The 23,652-nt window shown below is 42.4% G+C and overlaps 1 protein-coding gene across 5 annotated transcripts in view; it reads right to left on the bottom strand.

Moving 5' to 3' along the window:
• Positions 1-23,652, bottom strand: part of Cadps (calcium dependent secretion activator) — a 449,091-nt gene that overhangs the window by 31,368 nt on the left and 394,071 nt on the right. For all 5 annotated transcript variants that reach the window (XM_057770611.1, XM_057770615.1, XM_057770612.1 and 2 more), the window contains 2 exons: positions 14,576-14,608; positions 7,914-8,021 (listed from right to left, as the gene is read on the bottom strand). In XM_057770611.1, the coding sequence (XP_057626594.1) occupies positions 7,914-8,021; positions 14,576-14,608 (141 nt within the window). The remainder of the gene's footprint in view (positions 1-7,913; positions 8,022-14,575; positions 14,609-23,652) is intronic.

Below are 23,652 nucleotides of genomic sequence, written 5' to 3'. Positions count from 1 at the left end.
GTAAAGAGAGCTTGAAGTCACTGAGGCTGTGAGTGGCTGTGAACATAGACTTTTTGAAGATGAATTGAGATTTTTTTTATAATTTAAATATGTATGCTTAGTACATGTCTTTTAGCTATGATAACTTACCTTCCTTAAAGACACATATAGACAATACGTATATACATATGCACACATTCTATTTTTTATATAGTATATATTACATGTATATTCATATATATTCACATACAACACACCTGTTGTATGTTTTGAGTAACAGGTAAAATCAATTACGAATCAAGGAGAGAGCCGTGTGCAACTTCTCATTCCCTATCCTCTGCCAATGTCTGTATCCTTCCTGGAAAATGTGTCTCTTCCATGTCCCTAATGCATGGCCCAGGTCATGTTGTAAACGCCAGGATTCTGGGGCTCAAAGTCAGGTACAGAAAGTGGAAGAGTCAACTGTCTCCTTCCTTGGCTGGGTCATGGATCAATTTTCCAGTTCGGTCACATATAATTGCATAGGCTAGAAAGGGTGGTCTAGCAAATGGGTGGGATGTACGTAATCTTTTGCCTTGTGATTGAGGATAAAAGAAATAAGGTCACAGTTCAGATTAAACGTGACCTGAAAAATATGGAAAAGTACAACATCAGGCTGAGAAGGTGGCTTCGTTTCAGACTGACAACCTCCAAGAAATTCTGAGAATTAACTAAGAAACCTTCCTAATGGCATAGACTTATCTAGATCAAATTCACAAGTCCCATACTTCTTGGAGGTAGTTACAATGACTTAAGAAATATCAGACCAAGGGACGGGGAGAGGGCTCAGTTGTCAAAGTGCTTGCCATTATGCAAGTGAGTTCGCAGCCACATTAAAAGCTGCCTATGGTGCCAGAGATTTGGCCCTGTGATTCCAAAGGTCGAGTGGCAGAAGGGAGAATCCCTGAGGCTCAAAGGCTGGCAGACTACCTGAACTGGACTGCTGCAGGATGAGCAGAGACCATGTCTTAGAGACTAGGAGGTGAGCCATTGAGGGAGACATTGGATAACAACCTCCGGTCTCTGCATGTGTGCACACACAGACTCATCCCCTCACTTCCAGGCCATGTCCTCAGATTCCTTCATCCAGTCCAGATGTTGGCATGTGTTCTATAAAACCAGCCCTGTGCTCAGTACCTGGTTGGCTTGTGCCATGGTCTTTGTGCCTCCCCCTCTTCCTTTAAAACTAGCTTCAGAGACTCTCCTATGCAGAGAACAGCTTTAAAAAAAAAAAACAAAAAAAAACCTGGTTTCTGCTAAGTTACTAATTATGTTTAAGAGAACTACTTGGTTGAATTCAGCTTGATTTTCCCCCCTCAACAAATCAGTTCTATGTTTAGACGGTAATAAACTCCTTCAGTCTGCAGAGCAATTGGCACGGTGGTCCCTCTACCAAGTTAGGAGCGTGGAAAGAGGGCCAGTGCTGGTTGAAAAGAGACGCATGTGACATCACGCACAGCCTTGCCCACACATGTTGTTTGGCACTGGATCCCAGTGCGCGCAAACTTCGTACAAAGAGTATTAGAGGGATGATGCACACAGACAACATATTAGGTGAACATTTACTGGCATGGAACTCAGAGATCTTGAACTGAAGCACAGCGAGCTTTGCTTACTTCTTTTAGGAAAATGCACAATTGTAATCAGGAAAGAAACGGAAAGAACGAATATTCAGTTGGCCATCCCTGGTTTTTGGGAACATCACATCTCAAGGGTCTTAGATTGGCTTAGCCATGTTTGCTCAATGTTTACTGTTTCTACATACTGCGTTAACAATTAGGCACCCATTACTTCTTCCTCTTCTTACTTCTCTGCTAAAACAACCTTCCAGAAGGCTGGAAGGCCGGAAGGCCAGTTCTGCGCTGCTGCTTTTACCCTGGTTTTGCTGATGGGTTAACCCCAGCTTACTTCTGGTGAGGAAGTTTACTCAAGGCTGGGGATGGAGCTCAGTAGTGGAGCACTTCCCCAACACGTGAAAAGGCTCTAACGCAAAGCCAGGCACTAAGAACTGAATCTTTAACAGCTATAACTGTAAGAAGCCCATTTGTTTACAGAGGTGGGTGCTGAGCTTAGAGAGGGAAGCACAAGGCCGTTAGCCTACTCTGGATAACTTCTGAGCACCGTTTTTGATTATCAATAATTACGCTGCCTGCTTCTGAAATACGTTTTAGAAAAAGTAAGAATAACCAGGCTACTCTACAACAAGGAATACAAGCGAGCTTGAGGTTAACATCTTAAGCAGCAGAGAGGCGCCTACACACCTCAGAACAGGTACGGAGTTTTGTTTAGCAAGACAGACCAGCCAAGGAACGCGTTTCCATTTCAGTGTTGGAGATGAAAATAAGGAGGGTGGTAGCTAACACTTACCGAATGCTTCCTTAGATCCGGATGCTGCACAGGGACTTGGCATCTCTCGCACCTAACAGTGCCCGAGGAAGGTTCTGCTTTTACCACCCCTGTTACCTAGAGGAAGGCTCTGAGAGATTAAGGACCTCTTGTAAAGTCATGCAGATCAGGTCTGAAGGGCCAGGGGCAGGGTCTCCGGGCACTGCGCTGTGCAGGGCACCAAGGTGGCTGTTGCTAAGAGCAGAGAGAACTTCCCCTCTCGGTGTCTAGAAAGCCACACACCTTGCTTTTCTCCATTCAGACCTTAAGAACTGCAGCCCATTGAACTGGTGAATGCAATCGTTTCTCCCCACTGCCTACTTGGAAGCAGTTTCTCTCATCTGGCAGTTGGTGGCATACCTTATGGATTTAGTAACATAATGTTGTAGCCTGCCTTCAGTCCTTACTTCCTGGAGCGGCAGGGTTCCTATTTTGATTGATGTCTGTTCACACATACAGGCCCTTATAATTTAATAAGGTGATTAAAGCAAGGCCATCAGTGGATTCCTATATAAATCCCCCAAGCATGCTTTAATAGGCAGAGGGTTCATGTTTTAAATTACCGCGTTAGAGGGAAATATTCACACCCAATTATTGTACTGCCACAGAAAGTGAACAAATAACTCGATTTGAGAACGGAACAGCAAATCGAAATCTGTGCGAGGCAGAGGATGCCAGGCGGCAGATCCCTCTGAGTCTGTCCACACCGCCTGATTAAGCTCTTACAAGGCTGTGTGGTAAGGGGCCTTTTCCTGATCTGAAAACTGCCAGCGAGAAGCCAAATGCGGAGTCTTCTCTGTAAATGCTTAATCCCCCAGAAGGCAGATTAAGTGTATAATTGACCTAGATAATCCATGTATCATCTCTAGTCAAATGTTCCCCGGGCCTGGTTCGCGGTGACACGGGACCTGCGGGAGAAAGCTGGAGCGGGTGCGGCATTACCGCCAGTGTGGACTCCGTCCAAGTTTGAGATGGCTTTTTTAATCATTCCGCTCTGAGCCTGTGAGGTTTAAGCAGATGAACTCCCCCTAAGCACATCTCTTTTAATCCTGATTTTCTTCTCGGTCTGTGTCTTCAAGAAGTACAAGGAGGAAAGGAAATAAATTAATTTTCGTTTAGACCTTGAAATCTTAGGTGCTTCTCTCGCTGATCTGATGTCTAATTTCGGAAAGCATTTTTTTGGGGGGGGGGGTTGTTTTGTTTTGAGGGAGATGTTGAATTAATCACCAGAAAAGGAGGAAAAGAAAAGCCATCTGCATGGTTTACGGATACTCCAACGGGAAGGCTTTCTCCTCGAGCTTTCTCTCCTTGAGCATCCTTGCTTACCTGCTACCTTTAGAGCATGGAGCTTATTGCAACCCACGGTTTTTATAAAGCATCGATAATTGACAAGGAGGCAAAGCTTCCACTCAAATCCTAGAGCTATGTGGTTTTCCTTTAAAAATTCAGTCCCACCGATATGCTACAAACTCACTATTACATATATTTATGATATTCACTTGATTTAAATGTCTGGACATTTTGTTTCTCAATATCAAAATCTTATTTTCAGCAAGTAAAAACATTATAATTGTGCTTCAGTTTTTTTCCCTCTGAAAAATAAAAAAAAAAAAAAAAAAAAGAGAAGCAGATACAAGTGTTCTGAATTACCATGGGGAATGGCTTAGGGGTTACTTTCTCACCAGAACATTATTTGGATGGATGCAGCCCCTTTTAAAGGTATATTATTGAAGAAGTACTGTTGGTATTTATAGAAAGACTATATAAACTAAACATGTTAATACGCAGGGAGATTTTCATTGAAAAAAAGTAAATACCTGGTTAGGCAATATTATGTCTAAATGCATTTCTCCAAAAAACCTACAGCATGCCTGCTTTTATTTTAAATAAACAGCGGGGATGAATTTGGAAAGTCTGTTTTTAAGTCACATAATAAGATAGATATAAAATGCAGAGAATCGAATATAGAGCCCTAACTGCTATGTTGCTAATCTCCCACAAGCACCCACTCCCAGCCAAAAGCACAGTGATGCAGCAGAGAAAGAAACAGCTCAGAAATCACTGGATAGAGACCTTGTTAAAACATAAAATAAGCCATTAAGTGACCAGCTAGGATCCAAAATATTCTTATAGACAAACATATATTGAAAGCCATCCAGCCTTCCTGCCAGAGTACACGCAGTAACAGCAAGGGAGAGAAACAATACAAAACGGCAAGAACTCAAGGGATTTATCAGGTAAATAAAGCTAAGACTCGAAACACAGTTAAAACAACAAGGACTCTTAGTACATGCCTCTGAAATGACAGATGCCAGCAGGGACAGAAAACCGGAGACTGACACGGCAGTCGGAACCAACAACCCCAAACAGCAAACAATCTCAGAGATATATAGTTTTTTTCTTCATTCAAAATGCTAATTTGCTATTATTCATTTCTGCCATTTATCAAAATGCAACAATTTGGAAGAGAAATCGCTCAGATCAACAAGTATTTCTCAATAGATTTCTGCCAATTGTTTAGGAAGCTGGCCCAGGACCCCCTTCATTAGAGAGCAAGTTCAGCGCAAGAGGACCCTGGCAATGGCAGCATTCATGGGACCCTTCTGCCTCGATACTGCCAGTTTAGCTTTCTGGACACAGGAGTTTTACAGGGCATGAAGGCAAAGGAATAAACACCATGCTTGAGGAAACAGAAGCCGAAAAATAATCAAACATGTTGGTAATCTGATGATTTGCCGCTAGATTATAGAAAAACAGTAAGTCCTGAATTAAATTACTGAGGCTGCATGGTAATGAAGCTTTTGAGAAGCTCTGGGTTTTTAAATGACAAATGTTTTAAATCCGTGACAGATTCAATAACTTTTAAAATCTTATTTATTTATTTTTGTGCCACATCCGTTAGGTTGCCTAGCACCAACAGATCTTGTAAATTCGGGGACCAGGTTATTTGGGGAATAAGAAAGTAAATGGCCAAGAAACTCATGTCTAAACAAGCTCCTAAAAGGTGATTTTTTTTTTTTTTTTTTTTTTTTTTGGTCCCTAGGAGGTCAGGGTGAAGAGTATAGAACGGCTCTCAGGGTTAGAATGGTAAAACCATATGATGGCAAAAGGAAAGTTAAGACAGCACAGGGGGGAAAAGAAAATTGGGGTAATGTGAAACCAAACTGTGTGTGTGTGGGGGGCGGTTTCTCGGAGATTTACTGCTGCCACCGATGCTGGCTCTGTGGATTACTACAAGGGGCTGGATGTACTTGTGAAATTCTGAAAGGATCTCTCCCCCACGCCCCGACATATACCCGGAGACAGAACTTGCTTTTGCAAAGTGAATTCTTAGAAATATTTCTTTTAATGACGGATTCACGTTAAAGCACAGAGGGCTGGAATGTGCTTGTGTTTTAGTTAGACAAGTCCGTTTTCCCCCATCGGTGCCAGACAAGGCTCCCTTTTAACGTCTAAGTGAATATTTGGTTGTGATTCCCTTACAAAGAGCCAATCAAATGACCATTTGCCTCCCAGCCTTCAACAGGAATACCTTCAAACAAAAATTTTCTTCTTGCGTTCTTAATTTAAAAAAAAAAAAAAAGAAGCGAGAAGGGTAGATTCTTTGTCAATAAAGAGACAGGCTAAATCACAGATTAAGCATCAAATTCAGTACTAGATGTTTTAAAATTTCGGGGATCATAGGTTATCAGCACACACATTCATACAGGAACACACACACAACACACACACACAAACACATAACACATACACCCTCCCACGCACACCACACCACAAAACTTAAAACCAGAAGATACCGATCAAAGGAAAAAAAAACCAACCAGGCAACCTAGGCATTGAAAAGAGCAATCCACAAGCCTCTTGCAAATTTGTCATTTGGAGCTGAATTCAGAGGAGATGGGCAGAATCCACACCCCTCAGCGGACCCGAGGGTGCTGTAGGTCTGTTTTCAATGCCTATTGGATGGGCAACAGTGCCCCAGACAAACTGGGCTCAGGACTTTCATAGAGGCATGCATGCAGAGAGGGGGAGGCCCCACTGGTGAGCTTTATGCATGTATGAGGCATTCTCGGTGGATGTGGGTCATGCTAGAAGATGTACACAGGAAGATTATTTGATTCCAATTCATGCCACTTGATACAATGTGATAAAACATTTGACATGAGAGATAAGTTCCATTTTCATTGGAGAGAGGACGAGTGGTAATTAAAAAGTAACAAGGGTTTTGTCCAAAGAAGGTGATGCAGGAGAGAGGGGTGTGGAGCGGAGAACAGAGGTGATCGGAAAAGGAAAAGGAAGAAAGAAAGAGAGAAAAAGGAGCCTTTTGAACACACTAGGAAAGCCAATAAGCTGGAAGACAAAGCACGGAGAGTCGGAAGCGGCAGCATCTGAAAGCAGTGCCAACAATGAGCTCATTTAGCTATGGGACAAAAACACACAAAACACAGCGTAAATTGGTGAACACAATTACAGGAAAAATACAGAAACAAGGGTTCCACAGTTGAGCAAAACATTAATGTTCGGCTGGCACTGAAAATACAACAACCTGGACAGGAGGAGCTCACGTTTCACGGGGCAGTAATCTGCACAGTGACAGAGAGGCACGGAGACCAGGACACCAGCTCCAGGGCACTCTGGCTGGGTCTACTCAGGGAGACTTGGGGAAAATTAGAGGCAGTATACCTGGGTACATGACCTAATTCTATCTGCTTTGGCTTCAGACAGACAGAAAGACAGTTTGAGACTGAGGCAGATTCCTTGTGACTTCAGCGTCTTACTTTGCAATGGCACTAAGTCTTCCCAAGAGTCACTCACCCACGGAAGCCTGCATTTTCTGTGTTTTGGTTTGGGTTGATGTGGCAGCCCACTGTATTTGGCTTTTGTTGGATTTATCCACTTATGCTGAGGTAGGTGGATGGACAGGAAGCACCATGGATCACAAAAGAAACTGAGCAAGTGACTCACATATAAGCCTTTGGCAACACTCACAATGGAGGATGGAGGATGTCCAGTCTTGTAGGAGTTCCGCCATGTTGGAAGACATAACAATGTGACATTGATTGCACATCTACATGCCACTGCTGGCATCATGGAGGTGCTATCTCCGGGACAGGGGGTGCTGGCCTCAGCTTCCCCAATCGGAACTGTGTCCCTTACTCAAGGCCAGGTTGCAAGGAGGAAGATGGGGACAGAAGAAGGTCTTTGCCAGTTCAAGGACTCTGCCCCACCAGCTCTGTACAGAAAATGCCTGCTTGCCGAGAGGCTGGGTGCTGTCCACATACCACAAAGACTGGGACTCAGACACAGCCACACCAGGAATGGGTTCAGAACAGACACGACAGTTAAGAGCCTAAGGTAGAGGGAGAGGAAGAGATTCTCTTTGAATCAGGACCAATTCTTTTTTTTTTTTTTTTTTTTTTCAAAATGTGACTTATCCTCCTGTCTCCTATTCTGTCACATTTTGGAAGGTCTCCTCCTTGGGCTGCAAGGAGGAGAAGGCATTTACTTACATCAAATAACCTTTCTATATACATCTCCTCATTGACCTTATCACGTAGGACATCCTGAGAGTGGCGGACGAAAGTCACGTAGGCATCGGCCACATCCATCCCAGGTTTCTGCAAAGAAATAGAAAAGTATGAAGATGAACCTTTCAGACCTTGATGGGCACTGTCCACCCGTCTACCTTTCCTCTGCTCATGTCCCGTTTGCTCTGTTTTTATAGTCATGATATTCAGTTCTGGACCAGAAGGAACAGATGCTAGACTCTTACACTTTTTAAAAGATAGGAATAGATTTTATAGGGACTTTTATACTATTTTACCCCTAGAATGCTTAGCTGATGGACAAATTCTGGACCACCCAGGTACATTCTCTGGCTTTGCTTCAGACCACAGTTAAAAATCAACCAACAAACAAATAAACAAAAACCAAAACTAACTATATCCTGTTTTCTTCTATTTTTCTCCTTTCTTTTTTCTAAAGTAAAATAAGAAAGTACTTCAGAAATCCTATTTCAATGACTATTCCCTTCAATTCAAGACCCTCTCAAGGGGGTTCAGTCTGGCAATATCTGGTAAGTATTTGTGTGTATTTTACTTAGAAAAAGACCCTAAGTCATTTGTCCTGAACTGCAGCCTGGAACTCTAGGGATAGAAAAGAAAAATTAAAGAATGAGTGAATGAATGAATGAATAAAAAGAAAAGGGGTTGGTTTTAAAATTAATTAGATTTTCTGGAAAGGTAGGCAGGTTCTTCATCCAGTACTTAGGAAATGCTTTATTGTGGAAAAAAATAAGATACAAAATACAAACCAAAACAAAACAGAATGTGCACTGCTTGAGATGTCAAAAATCAAAGTTATCTCCAAAGAAACCCATTAAAACACTGTAATATGGGTCATTAGGAGAGCTGCCATACACCTCTTAAATTTCTACAGTAGAGTTGTATGTTTGCTAATAACTAAAAAGATGAGTTTTCATTACTGTGATTTACCTTAGATCACAAAGTATCATTTCGCTACAAGACGTGACTGTCAGGCCCTGCAAATTGAAGTTAGTTAACACTTCCGTGTAATTTCCAGGGTGAAAATGAGGAAGGTTTGGAAACAGTGGGACTGTATTTTTCCCCCCCTGATACAAAGCTTACAATTATCAAGCAAAGGGCCAATGCTTGGCCCCCGGGATGCTAGTAACGTTGCTTAACACATGCTGAAACAATGACAAGGTATTAATTTGAAAAACAATGAGGGACACCCCAAAGCCACAGTATCAAATGTTACACTTCTAAGCAATTTTCAGCAAATGGATAGAGCAGTTTGCAAATGATGGTCCTCTAATTGTAACAGTTTTGTGATCAGAAACAATAGTGCTTCTCCAAGGAGATGGGAGCCTTGCCATCCATTCTAAGAGGGCACGTCTCTCCTCTCTCTTTGGCAGCTGTACATCAAAAGATGCTCTTAGTCAGGATGGGGATTCTTACCTGGGGAACCTGAGAAACTTATTATTATTGTTTCCTGTCTTCCCTGGGATACCTGCGATGTAGCCTTTTCCCTGTACCTCTTAGAGGTTAGATGAAGCAAAAGCCAGCAAAGGCCTCTTGGTAAGTCACCCATTAGGAACAGTGCTTTGCAATGCTGGTATCTGCAACATGCCTTCTCTTTCAATAAAACTCATTTCCTTAAAAGGACATGCATTTGAGGTGTAAAAACTCATGATTAAAAAAAAATCAAATTGGCTTGACTCTTTTTTTTCTCTCCTTTGAGACAGGATTTCTTCCATGTAGCCCTGGCAATCCTCCTGGAATTTGCTCTGTAGCCTGCAGAGATCCACTTGCCTCTGCCTCCCGAGTGCTAGGATTAAAGGCGTGCACCATCTCCACTAGGCTTTGGTGTGACTCATTGATTTATGTATTTATCTATCATCTATCACCACACCATTGATCAAGAGTTGATGCTGTGCTATGTTTTAATTTTGGGGTTTTATCTGCTCTTTCCTTCTAGAAGATAAACTCCATGAAGAGCAGAATTTTGACTCACTTTTAATTGTATTCTTAGTACACAGGGATGATGCCTGGTACCTATTAGGTTCTCAGGAAATATTCGCTGGATGGACAAATTTATGAATGAATGACCAGATCCTCTAGTAGCCTTCCTTTTAGAGCTCTTCATTCTACTGTGATTATTATTCCACCCCAAATTGGAACTATGCGAATCATTTGAGCAACCATCGGCCTTAGTAACAGAACCACAGAGTGGGATTGATATCTCCCTATTCGACCATCAAGGATTATGAATGACAGCTATAATAATGTAGAGAAAAATGTCTTGAAACATTGCAAGATAAATTTGAACTACTATTATCCCTTCTCCTTGATATTACATTTTACTATTAGCATCAACTTTATCATCAGAAAGGAAAAGGAGACTTGATGAAAACAAGACACAGATACAGGTCAAGTCATGGCACGATTAGTTCTCCTTCTCCTGCTCACAAGGGCCTTCCTTTGACGTGAGTCTCACACCTGATTCAGATGAGTTGGGCTTCCATCCCTTGATGGACTAGCAGTGGAGAGAAGGGAACCAGGGCACGCCTGGGAACAGTTTGCTAACGGAGGGTGCTCTTCTGGCTGGCTGGACAGTCACCTCAGCCGCTCAGGCTCATCAGCTGTTGGTGTTCACGGGGAAGAAGGGGAGCTGTTCCTATGTACTGGGAGGTCTTGCAGGGGGAAGCTAGGCAGTCATAGCCGTGGACATTAAGTTACTTAGAAGAGATTCAATTACAATCAGGATATGATTTAAAATCACAGGGGTGCAAAGGGCGGGAAGGATGGGCGGTACAGTGTAAGTAGACTTCCTGCGAAAACAGCTGGGATCAAAACTGCTGGTAGATAAGAAAGCTGACAAGCTTGGCTATCAGCTGAAAAGCACACCTGACTGAACAAGTGACTAGGTAAGTTAGGCTTTGTGTTAGCATTGTCTCCCTGTGGTAGGATCAGCCTTTGGGTGATGGCTTCGATACGGCTAGGGCAGACTGACAGACTAGAATACAGACTCTGGAAAGCAGCTAAACAAATCCACGAAAATAACTGTAGAGCTGAGTGACCGCCACATGTGGAAGACATAATTTAGAAGGAAGGCACCCTGTGGATTAGGTAAACTAAGACCAGATAATCAGGGGATACAAACTTCAGGTCTGGTATCTTAAACAAGCCTTTAGTATGAATACCATTGTACAAATGGTACAAGGGTCAAACTCTAGATGTAAGAAATAGAATGTGCTAAATTATGGGGACTAGTGCCTCCTTTTGCTAGTGGGGCTCAGTGAGAGAAGAATCTTTGTAGTAATGAACTTATGTGATAGTCCTCCCGTGGGGTTAAACAGTGTCTGAAACCTCACAGTAACACAACACCAAGAATCAGAGCTAGACATGATTTAAGGCGATTATATGCAGGGTTATAAAGCCAGTTGCAAATGTCAAAGCGTCTAGAAAGCACTGTAGAAATGGATGCCCCAGTCCACAGAATCTCTTTTAATTTGTCTGCTAAGCAATCTGGCCAACAACCCTTATGAAAACAAAACCAAAAAACCCAAACCCAAAAACTCTCCAAGTGTTTCAGGTCAAGAATTACTGATTTAGCCCACTGGTTTTCATACTTTTACAGAAGAATGGGAAACACGTTTTAGAAAGAGATTATAAAGGCTCCACCCAGGGGCTCCTAAAATTAGAACCTCTGGGGACGAGAGTTGGAAATCTAGGATGATGTCATCAAACAATGCCCAAACTCATGCCATGTCTTACTACTATACATCCTGGTATGGGCACCAGTGACTGTTATAGGTTAGTGTGGAATACCAGTGAACTGGTTCTTCAAAAAATCCTCAAACCTACACATCCACCCATCCAACCTGCCAACCTACTCACCAACCCCCTTATTTGTATTGCTTCACTGCCGGAAGGCTGATTTTTGTGCATGCTGTCTCTTGGAACTAGAACACACCAGCCCTCCTGACTTGGCCTTGCCGACTTCCTGCTCAGGTGACCTTTGGGCATAGCTTTTCACCTTCTAGGTTCTTCAGCTGCCTCTTCTATTGAACAAGATGAAATGAACAACAGCCTCTGACAGGGCCATCTTCAAAAGTAAATGATTATTATATCTAAATAATATAATAATAATAATTTAGATATTATTATATCTAAATACTATATATACATATGTGTATTGTGTGGCATCGATATCTACAGAATTATTTACTTTCTGTAAGACTTAGTATATATGGTTACTGGCTATAAAAGTATACACTTAATCAATTTACTTTTTAAATATAGCATTGTTCTAAGCTATTAACAATCGGCACAATCATCAGTTTGGTCTACTAATCATATTCTTTTCTAATAATTGCTCAACTATCCAAGCTTGTGTCTACGCACTAACTAGACTCATCTTGTACTGTGGCAGAGTGTCTAAGATAGTTCGAAGTGTGAGCTTTATTACTGTCAACTGCCTGGCCCTCCTAAATCAAGTGAGCCTCCATTTCAGTTTATCCACCTCTAAAATGGAGACATTACCAAGACAAAATGTTAAAGGGCTCAAAATAATATTGGACATTTGGTGGTTGCTTCACAACGCTTGGCTGCGGTGGTTATAATCACACTCTGTGTCATCAGTGTCAAACCATAGCGGAGGCCATGCTATGTCATTTTCTTCTGCCCCTTCAGAAAGGGAATGACTAAGTCATTTTTGTTCTCCCATATCCTCAAGTTCCTGAGACAGCACCATCAACCTGCGAGTTTCTTTGTGATTACTGATCATAGAGAACTCTCAATAGCATCAAGTCCTGTTTACCCCATCTACAGAAAAAAAAAAAAAGCTGGACCTGGCCTGTGGGAATTGTTAGGCTGAGGCATAAAAGACTGACAGCAGTGAGTCTTTTCTGACTTTTCTAAAATGCTGCTCTCATGTGGTTTGATGCTAATACCTATGTTAAATCCAATTTCTTTATATATTGGGCCTTGTCTGAAGAGCAGGACCCAGAACTCCTGATGCTCTCTGATTGCCTCTCCACACCCACAGCTGGAGACAACAGATCTTTGGGCTAAGAGCTTGGTCTTTCCCTTTCTGACACTCATAAACTCAGCTGTGGACAGGCCTGCTCTGGGTATCCTTACACCCTGAAAGAACCTTTGCTCCACGCTGCATGAGTATCTAACGCATGCTCACATGAGTTCCACAGCGTAGCATCATGTAATGGATGCGGCAGACCTAGGTGTGGGGCATCTCCATTTTAAAGATGGAGAAGCATGGCCAGAGATTCCACATAAAGGGGGAGCTTTTACTCTGGAACTTAAGAGTAAATTGCTTCATTTCTCCCCTTGTTACACTTCTGTGAGCCTTTTTCCTTCTCCATTCTTCTGCCTACAGGAAGGAGTGGTGTCCCTTGATGAGAAGTATTGTATAAATTCAAACATAATTATTGATTGTACATTCTTTCATTAAACAAACAAAATGCATGCTAATGCTACGTTCACTCCAGTTTTCCATTTTGTCTTCCTTTGAGAAATAAGCCAATAAACCATTATGCACTTAGCTTCCTGGGGAAATGAATTTAAATGTTAATATAAATCCTTTTTAGAAAAAAAACAAATTTTCACAAATAAGTATTTGAACAAGGAGGGTACTTAACCACGTCCAGAATGAGACTCGCTCAGTACCAGCCCCTCAGGGACTGTTGAGATAAAGCTCCTAAATTTAATATTTTATAATAGACTCACACCCCTTTTGTTAGAAATGGAGAAACAGCATTGTTTCCTTTCCCCTATATTGGAATATATTTAAAAGTCTCTCCAATTTTATTTTGCTAATAGGCAGGGCAAGGTCCGTCTAGAAATGTCTTCTGGTTGATCGCAGGTAATCCCACACTTCAGCATTCATGTGTAGTACTTAACCTCAATTTAAATGGAAATTTTGGGCAACCTCAAGTGCCTTCTCCATGAACTTTGAGGGCTCTTTTCATTAATGAGGCTAGCACTAATTATGAACAGTTTTGTAAGTTTTCCTTAAAACAATTGCAGATTGACCCCCAAATGAACAAAATCAGAACGTATTTGTTTAAACTAAAAAATATTGGAACCGTTGTTGAAATTTCCAATTTGGGGCCATAAGGTGTGTGTGCTGGAGGAGCAGAAGGACTTTGAGTGACAGGCAACCAGAGGAACAAAAGCAAGAGAGAACTGGGTTAACCCTCACACTAGTCCCCCTTTCATGACACAGAAAATCATGCTTCTTCTCATTGGAAAAACATGGTTCTGGTCTTGGTCTCTGTTGTTCCACATCAGATATGTAGAGCTTGGGAACCAGGCATGAAGTCAGCACCCACTGTGAAAGCAAAGCTAAGGACAGAATAGATACAGTCCAACAAAACACAATGCTCAAGTACACATGGATGAAAACAAAGCACAAAAACTGCGTGTGCGCTTAATCCCAGCTCCGCTGCAGGCGGATCTCTGGGAGTTCTGAGTGAGCCTGGTCTACACAGGAGTTCTAGGCTAGCCAGGAATACAGAGCAAGGCCCTGTCTCAAAAAACCAAGATGAGTAAGCCAAAAAAAAAAAATCATGAAAACAGGAAGAAAAGCCAACTAAAACACAAGCGGTGATGGGTGTTCAGATACTCACAGGCACGTCCACATACTTGGAAGCTGCCTTCACCTGAGGAGGAGAGAAAGCACAACGTGAGGCAAGTGTTTGAGTTCCCCTTGTACAGCTCAGTCATTATCTGAGTTCAGATGATGTGACGGTCCATGGAGCTGACCAGGACAAACAAACAGGTACTAGAATGCAAAATGCTCCAAAAATTTTTCAAGCTCTAATCACTGTTCAGGGAGAGTGGGCAGCTTTACAGGTTCAGGTTCTAGAGATCCTCTGGGAATTTAGTATCTTCCTCCCTGACTTGAAAGAACGGAAAGGTGACTGTCAAACCTGGGAGAGAACTTCCAAGTCTAAGGCAGTAATCAAGAGTCTCGGCATTCCTGGCACCTTGAGCTTTTATAATCTGGCTGCAGGTTGTCCTCACTTCTTCCATGCTTAATGTCTGATAGTTCAGCTTTTGAAGTAACAGGAACTGGGTGAGTTCCTCAAGCCAGAAAGACATGCATGGTTTTCCACAAGTTTTTCAAGTAGACCTTTTGGGGCTGTCCCAAAGTTGCTGTTCTATGGCCTTTGGGTTAGGCACCAAAAACCAATATGGAAAGTGAAGCGAATGGTTATGAAATTAATTTTTGAATGACAGAGTGCAGTGCTAGAACAAGGCGTGTAGACTCAGACCTGGGTTCAAATCCAGTACTACCACATGAAAACCGCATGGCATACCGGTGACTTCATCTCTCTGAGCCTAAAGAAAGGCAGATGCTAGTCACGGCTGGTTCAGTTGCTGACATGGCATGCATTCACACAAAGTCCAGGGATGTCCATAAACACAAAGCAAGCCAACTGAAGTACTCATCAACAGGCCTCGGTGAGTTCCAGCTGCTTGGGAAATTTCTAGCCAGCTAATGTTGAGGAATAAACCCAGGGAGCTTGTCTGGGGTGGAGAGAGGTCCACATTGAGAGTCAAAGGTTTTTTTTATTTTTTTATTATTATTATTTTTTTGTTGTTGTTGCTTTGTTTTGTTTTTGCCATGGGGAAAGCCTGCCAAGTCCCTTAGGACTTGTAATCTATAGGACTATAAATTACTAGATGATATATTCTACTTTGCAAATTTCTTTCATGGGCTCAAGTTTAAGGACTTTCTGTGTCCGTGTTCTCAGCCACAAGGCAGTGAAGTCTGATGTGCATGCGCTGCTTTGAGCCCAGGCTAGCCCTCTGGAATTTCCCATCTTCTCAATGCTCAGGGAAGATAAAGGCGCTCAGCGCCGAAACGTCAGTGGTCAGAGCGGGTGCTGGCAAAAGAGCTGTTCTCAGTGAGAAATCACCTCCTTTGCTCTGTCAACTTGACGCCTGGCAGTTGGTAGGAGTTTTGCTACAGCTGAAATGATCAACCTTTAAACACGCCTACTCCCCATTTACCACTCACACGCAGTTCCAATCTAGAGAGTGATACCAGTCAGACTCTGTTCCCTTGGGAGGATGAGGCAGGAGGCAAGCTTGTGGAGTGAATGAAAACTTTGTGTTCCCTTTATACTTGCATCAGCCTCCAGTCCAGACCAGTTGTGTGTGTGTGTGTGTACACATCCGTGTGTGTGTGAGCATGTGTGTGTGCCTGTGTGTGCATGTATGTGTGAGCATGTGTATGCATGTGTGTGCATGTGTGAGCGTCTGTGTGTGTTTGAGCGTCTGTGTGTGCGAACATGTGTGTGTCTCTCTGTGTGTGTCTGTGCGTGTGTCAGCGTGTGTGTGCCTGTGTGTGTCTGTGTATGTGTGTCTGTGTGTATGCATCTCTCTGTGTGTGTAGGCTAGAGGTTGACACTAGGTGTCCTTATTGATCACTCTCCACTTACTTGCTGTTTGAGACAGGGTCTCTCACTAACCCCGGAGCTCAACAATCTGCCTGAACTGGCTGGCAGGAAAGACCAAAGAAACCTCCTATCTCTGCCCTTCCAGTACGGGGACCATAGGAGGATGTTTCTGAACCTGGTTTTCACCTGGGCTCTGGGGAGTGAGTTCAGGTTACAAAGCCTCCTCAGCTCTTGGACTATTATTTCTTCTTGTTGTTGTTTGTTTGTTTTTTGAGACAGGGTTACACTGTGCAGCCCTGGCTGTCCTGGAACTTCCTGAAGACCAGGCTGGATTCAGACTCACAGAGATCCGCTTTCCTCTGCCTCCCAAGTGCTGGGATTAAAGGCATGTGCCGTCACTGCCTTGCTTGGCTTATTCTTTATTCAGCCATCCACCAGGTCTTAGCGATCTTTCCTCATCCTCATTATAACAGAAAAAGTAGCCTATGTATGGGGGATGGATTGTACTCTACTGTGTTTTGGAAGGAGGCAGACTGTTGTCTTGGGTTTCTGGCCATTGAACTTTAGGAAAGATGTAGAAGGTAAAGACAAAGGGAGCCTGGGGGTCCAGTCGAGAAGGAAAGTGAAACAGAGGACAAGTTGCTTGGGCAAGTATGAAAATCTAGAGTCTTCTTGTAGTTGGTGAAAGAGAATACATGCAGAATGAGACTTTGGTATGGCAGTTTCAAAACACTGAAAATCAGTGTGAGAGAAGAAAATTGTGGGGCTCTAGGAGGCATGGCCAGCAAGCATAGCACCAGCAGAGACTGGCCATGTCTGGAGGTCATGTCCGCCCTCTCACTACAAATAATGCTGCAGACCTATGTCTTCACCAGGCTGAGAGGCGCCTGCCAGGCTCTCTCCTTCTCTCATTCTAGCCCCTTCATGAGGTAGGAAATGATCAATACTTCCCCTTCCCTCTTTTCTAAATCGAAGTTGAGAAGGGACAGGAGCAGAATGTAGACTCTGGCCCCAGGACCCTTTTCCTGTGTAGGGCCAGTAGCGTGGTCTTTCTTGTGTAAGGCCAGTAGCATGGTCTTTCAGCACCACAGTCCTTTATAGTTTTATGTCTTTAGGCCAGCAGCACTCTGGGTAGAGAAGAATGACCAGATCCTCCTAACCCTTAGGACTTTGGATTCATCTGTACAAAATTCAAGATGCCGACTTTGGAGACACTTCGGTAAAGTACAGAGAGCTGAGTTTTGATCCAAACAGCCCATATCAAAAAAGAGGGGGAGACAGAGGTACCTCTGGGCTTCTCTAGTCAGCAAGCCTAGCCAACCAATGGGTTCCAGGTCAACCAATGAAGATACTCTGTCTCGAAATAAGGTGGAGAGTACCCAAGTGATAGCATCTGAGGCTGTCCTTGGGCCTTCACCTGCAACCCTCTATGCAGAACCCCTAGTGAACACACACACACACACACACACACACACACACATCATATGATTGTCCGAGAATTAACCAGGCTCTGCCTATGAATCAAATAAATGACAGCTCTTCAGATCTATCCAAGTCCATTGTCCACGATGTATGATAGATATTCTTTAATGGAGAGAAGAGGTTACCTTCCAAAGCAAACTTCTTGCCATCTGGGATTATCAAAAGTGGTGTGTGTCTGTGTCTGTGTGTGTGTGCATGTGTATAAGGGTATGAGTGTATATATATTTAATATCTTTTCTTTTTTAACTTTAAAAGAAGCCTTTCCAGTGTCCAGGAGTATGGATTCAGTATTGGCTGGATTAGAAGTCTGGCTTGTAGCCCATTTTCTAGCTTGGTACCTTTGTATTTCCTTTGTAAATGGGGCAGTAATAACATTACTCAAAGGGACGCCAGAGACTGAATGAGACAATCCAGCCAAGTACATCCAATCACACTAATAATACTACGAGCAGCTATGGTTACCGTGCCCGCTGACTGGAGAGAGCCAGTACTCCTCACTGTGTGTGTGGTAGCTTCATTCCACACCTACAACCTGTGACAATTTCTTGCTATAGAAAAAGATGCTGAGGGTACCATCAGGGACCTGAGCTGATTCTCAGGATGGTGGACCCAAACAGGATCCTGTTCCTCCTCAAAGCATATCCAAGTATTTCTAAGTCCTCTGGGTATTTTCTTAGGCTCCTGCCCCAGCTATACACTTAGTGAAATTACCTTCCCTTTTCTGGGGTCTAGGTACTTGTTGGTACAGGAGACAGGCAAGAAGAAGGATTTGTCCTCAGACACAAGGTGTACATTGCTTTTGAGCAGGGGTTCACTTGCCCTCCAAGGAGAGGCAGAAGTGTGGCTTTATCTGGCCCTACAATTCTGGGACTCTTCTTTGTGATGGTGATCAGCCCTTCTCATGAGACAGCACTGTCTGCTTCTCTGGTAGAATTCCTTAGCCCTCTGGTCCTGGCCCCCAGGCAGAGTCAGTTCTGGGGAATGAGAATATAAAAGGAAATCTAAATTTCGGGAGGCTGTGGAAGTGAGGGTGGGGTGCTTACTTCCACCTGCCTGCAACTAAGGTCACTAGAGACAAAGGTCACAACAGGGGCTGTGACTTAAGCACATGCGCATGACTCCTAGATTCCTTTAATGACATCCAAACACACAGTCTCTCCAGATACTTAATGATTCCAGTCTGTCTAACAACTAATAGGTTAGAGTCTGATTTTGGGTGTTTACTATTTATCAATTACTTTAAATTATGGCATGCTGTATTGATCCCTTCTGAATAGGGGCCCTTTTAACATTCCCATTCTATAGCTGAACACCCTAAAGCTAAGACACAGAACCAATAGGACTTGAAGGCACAGAAGTTATATTTTGGACCTGTTATTTAGGTGTATTTTTCTCAAATACATCCAAGTGGTTTTTAAAACCAGTGTGTGTGTGTGTGTGTGTATACAAACTAAAATGCTTCTTCAGGAACTACATAGGGGTCTAAATAGTCATAGGACTGACTGATTCGGGCAGGGCTGAAGGTCCAAAAGTGATTCTTTTGCCTCCGTGTCCCCGCTAATTCCCTCAATGCCCCACCTGACTTAGTGTGTGCAGACGGGCTTAATGGTTCCTCCATTGAGTGCTTCCATTATTTCTCAGGTGCCCAAGGTAATCTTTTCATTGAGCACTCACCAATGCTGATGACTAAGGGATTTTCTTTGGCCCATTCCTAATAAGGGGACCTGAGTTAATCATTGTGTAGCTTTGACAGGGAGCCCGGCAGGAGCTTAAACCACTTCTCCTGCTTCATTAGGGGAAAAAGCAACCCAGGTGCAGGCCACGAGGACCTCAGGGTTTGATACTATTAAATCAATGCACAGACAAAAAAAAAGTGGATTAGGTTTCTCTCTCTCTCTTTTTTTGAACAGAAATCTGGTGGGTAAGACCCAAAGATGAGGAAAAAAGAAATCCAAAAGCAGATGACTGCATTAGTTAGTGCCTAGGCTTTCCTTTCTCCCCACAGTCTCTCAAAACAAAACAAGGGAGTGATTTTTTTTTCTCTGTGTGAGTGGACTCCACCCCGCCTGTTGGGCTGCATAAGAACTCCCTGCAGCCGCCTTCTTTGCCTTTGCTTTGAAATTGCTGACCACATCCCACCACCTCAAAGGTTCAGCATTGAGTTCTAGGGCTGCCTGGGGGACCTGACACCTTCTTGCTTTGCTCACCTAGACACAGGCTTTCTTAGCCATGTGAATGCAGTCAAGGCCGTTAAGCAAAAGGGTGACTTGGCCATAGCGATTTCATCCATAAAATAATCTTATCGCTTACTAGTTCAGTTTTTAAACCTGCTTTATCTTCATCTATGGATACAGGCTTTTTACAAACTTTTATTACATTGATTGATTGAAAGACAGAGAGAGACAGAAGAGAAAGAGAATGAGAGAGCGTGCATGCACATGTGTGCATGTACATGGTGCCCTTTCTGAGTCAGTTCTCTCTTTCTGTCACATAGGTTCCAAGGATCAAAGCCAGGTCCTTGGGATCCACTGCAGTTCCTTATAGCCTGGCCCTAGAAAACAGAGTCAGTGAAGGAACAAGAGCTCCTCTTTATCTTTCCTCACCACTAGGCACGGAGAAAAATAAAAAAACAATTGGAAGGAATTTGGTAAGCTACTCTTTACTCAAGCTAGAGGTTTCTAGAAGTGGCTTTTCTGAGCTACAGTATTCTGAGAGCACAATTAGGAAAAAAAGCACAATGAGGATCTTTGAGTTCTAAAGGAACTGGTATTTGCCACACATATGAGGCAAAGTGGGGGTCAGAACACCCATGACTCAGTGGCCATCTGGTTCTGTTACCTGCCAAGGTGGGGCAGGTAATTGATATTTTTTAAGCATCTGTTTTCTGTCTGATAAAGGCAGAAGGCTAATGGCAATATTAATAGCATAGCCTCAGCTTGCACATATGCCTATGTGCATGTGTCCTGTAGTTTATTAATTGAAAAAGACATATATAAATATACACAAGTAAATAATAAAGATATAAATATACATATATAATAAATCTAAATCTAAATAAATATATAATAAATAAATATAAATATATATTTAAAAAGTGAGTGCACATATAGGTGCACATGTGGGTGCAAGAACATGTGTGCACGTGTGTGTGCACACGTGTGTGTACGTGTGTGTGTGTAGGTGGATGGAGGACAACGGAGGACAACTTAGGGTGCTGATTGTCAGGCACATTTAAAACTTTTGGTTTGAGACGAGGTCTGTCTATGGCCTAGAACTTCATCGTGTATGCCAGGCTCGATGGCCTGGGAGCTTGCGGGAATCTGCCTGTCTCTGGCATCTCACTATGACACTATGCTGGGGCTTACAGGTACAAGACATCATGCCAGGCCTTTTACACATGTTTAGGGATCTGAACTCAGGTCTCCACATGTTATAGACTGAGCCATCTCCTGAGTCTAAGAGGATTAGGACAGACTTAAGGTCAAGATAGCTCAGTGTGTAAAAAGAATTAGAAAACGAAGGTATGTTCTTTTCTGTTTGGATGGAATGTTCTATAGATGTCTGTTAAGTCCATTTGAGTCATAACATCTGTTAGTTCCCTTATTTCTCTGTTAAGTTTCTGTCTGGCAGTCCTATGGAGTGGTGAGAGTGGGGTGCTGAAGTCTCCCACTATCAGTGTGTGGGGTTTAATGTATGATTTAAGCTTTAGAAGTGTTTCTTTTCATAGGAGGGTGCCTTTGTATTTGGGGCATAACGTTTAGTACTGAGATTTCCTCTTGATGGATTTGTCCTGTGACTAATATCAAATGTCCTTCTTTGTCTCTTTTGATTGATTTTAGTTTGAAGTCTACCAGAAAATGGAAAGATCTCCCATGTTCTTGGGTATGTAGAATTAACATAGTAAAAATGGCAACCTTACCAAAAGGCAATTTACATATTCAATGCAATGCCCAGCAAAATCTCAGCAAAATCTTCACAGATCTCGAAAGAACAATATTCAACTTCATATGAAAAAACAACAAACCAAAACAAACTGGATAGCCAAAACAATCCTGTACAATAAAGGAACCTCTGGAGGGATCACAATCCCTGCTTCAAGCTCTACTACAGAGCTACAGTACTGAAAACAGCCTGGTATTGACATAAAAACAGACAGGAGGACCAATAGAACTGAATTGAAGACCCAGATTTCAATCCACACACCTACAAACACATGATTTTTGACAAAGAAGCAAAAAAATATAAAATGAAAAAAATAAAGCATCTTCAACAAATGGTGCTGGCATAACTGGATATCAACCTATAGAAGAATGAAAATAGATCCATATCTATCATCATGCACAAAACTCAAGTCCAAATTGATCAGAAACCTCAACATAAAACCCACCACACTGAACCACATAGAAGAGAAAGTGGGAAGTATACTTGAACACATTGGCACAGGAGACCAATTCCTAAACATAACTCCAGTAGCACAGACACTGAGAGAAACAATTAATAAATGGGACCTCCTAAAACCGAGAAGCTTCTGTAAAGCAAAGGACATGGTCAACAAAACAAAATGGCAGCCTATAGAAAGGGAAAAGATCTTTACCAATCTCATGTCAGATAGAGGGCTGATCTCCAAAATATATAAAGAACTAAAAAAAAAAATGGTCATCAAAAGAAGAAATGATCCATAAAAAAATGGGGTACTGACCTAAACAGAGAATCTAAAATGGCTGAAAGACACTGAAGGAAATGTTCAACATTCTTAGTCATCAGAGATATGCAAATCAAAACAACTCTGAGATTCCATCTTACACCTGTAAGAATGGCCGAGATCAAAAACACTGATGACAACTTATGCTGGAGAAGATGTGGAGTAAAGGGAACACTTCTGCATTGCTGGTGCGAATGGAGGCTGGTACAGCCCCTTTGGATATCAGTGTGGCAATTTCTCAGAAAATTAGGAAACAACCTTCCTCAAGACTCAGCAATATCACTTTTGAGTATATACCCAAAGGATGCTCAATCGTACCACAAGGACATTACTCAACTATGTTTATAACAGCATTATTTGTCATAACCAGAACCTGGAAACAACCTAAATAACTCTTGACCAAAGAATGGATAAGGAAAATGTGGTACATTTCAGAATCAAGTACTACATAGCAGAAAAAAATGACATCTTGAAATTTGTGGGCAAATGGGTGAATCTAGAAAACATCATATTGAGTGAGGTAACCCAGACCCAGAAAGATAAATATAATATGTGCTCACTTATAAGTGGCTTTTAGACATGAAGTAAAGAAAACCAGCCTACAATCACACTCTCAGAGAACCTAGACAACAAAGAGGACCCTAAGGGAGACACACATGGATCTAATCTACATGGGAAGTAGAAAAAGACAAGATCTCCTGAGAAAATTTGGAACATGGGGATTATGGGCGAGGGTAGAAGGGGAGAGGAGAAGCAGGGAGGGGAGCAGAGAAAAATGTATAGCTCAATAAAAACAATTAAAAAAAGAAAACAAAAAAGAATTAGAAAACACCAATCTTATGCTGACCATTAACTGCTTGAAGACTTCAACCAGCTGCCTAGCCTGCTGGCTCCATTCCTTATATTATAATGAGGATCAGGTTAATTGTTTTTACTTAGATTCCTTCTCAGAGGGCACAAGACTCAGGTTCTAGGAAGAATGTAGGACAGGAAGCATTTCCCACACCTTGGAAGGTTTATAAATACTGTAGGGGTAAAAGAAAGAAATACTTTAATAGTTTAGTGTTCACAGTATCCATACTTGTTCTGGAAAGAATAAGTAACTGGGAAAAGC

Source organism: Chionomys nivalis, chromosome 5, assembly GCF_950005125.1.
Source record: "Chionomys nivalis chromosome 5, mChiNiv1.1, whole genome shotgun sequence".
Classification (NCBI taxonomy): domain Eukaryota; kingdom Metazoa; phylum Chordata; class Mammalia; order Rodentia; family Cricetidae; genus Chionomys; species Chionomys nivalis.
Note: the sequence above shows the minus strand (reverse complement) of the source record. Positions and strands in the feature narration are given on the sequence as shown.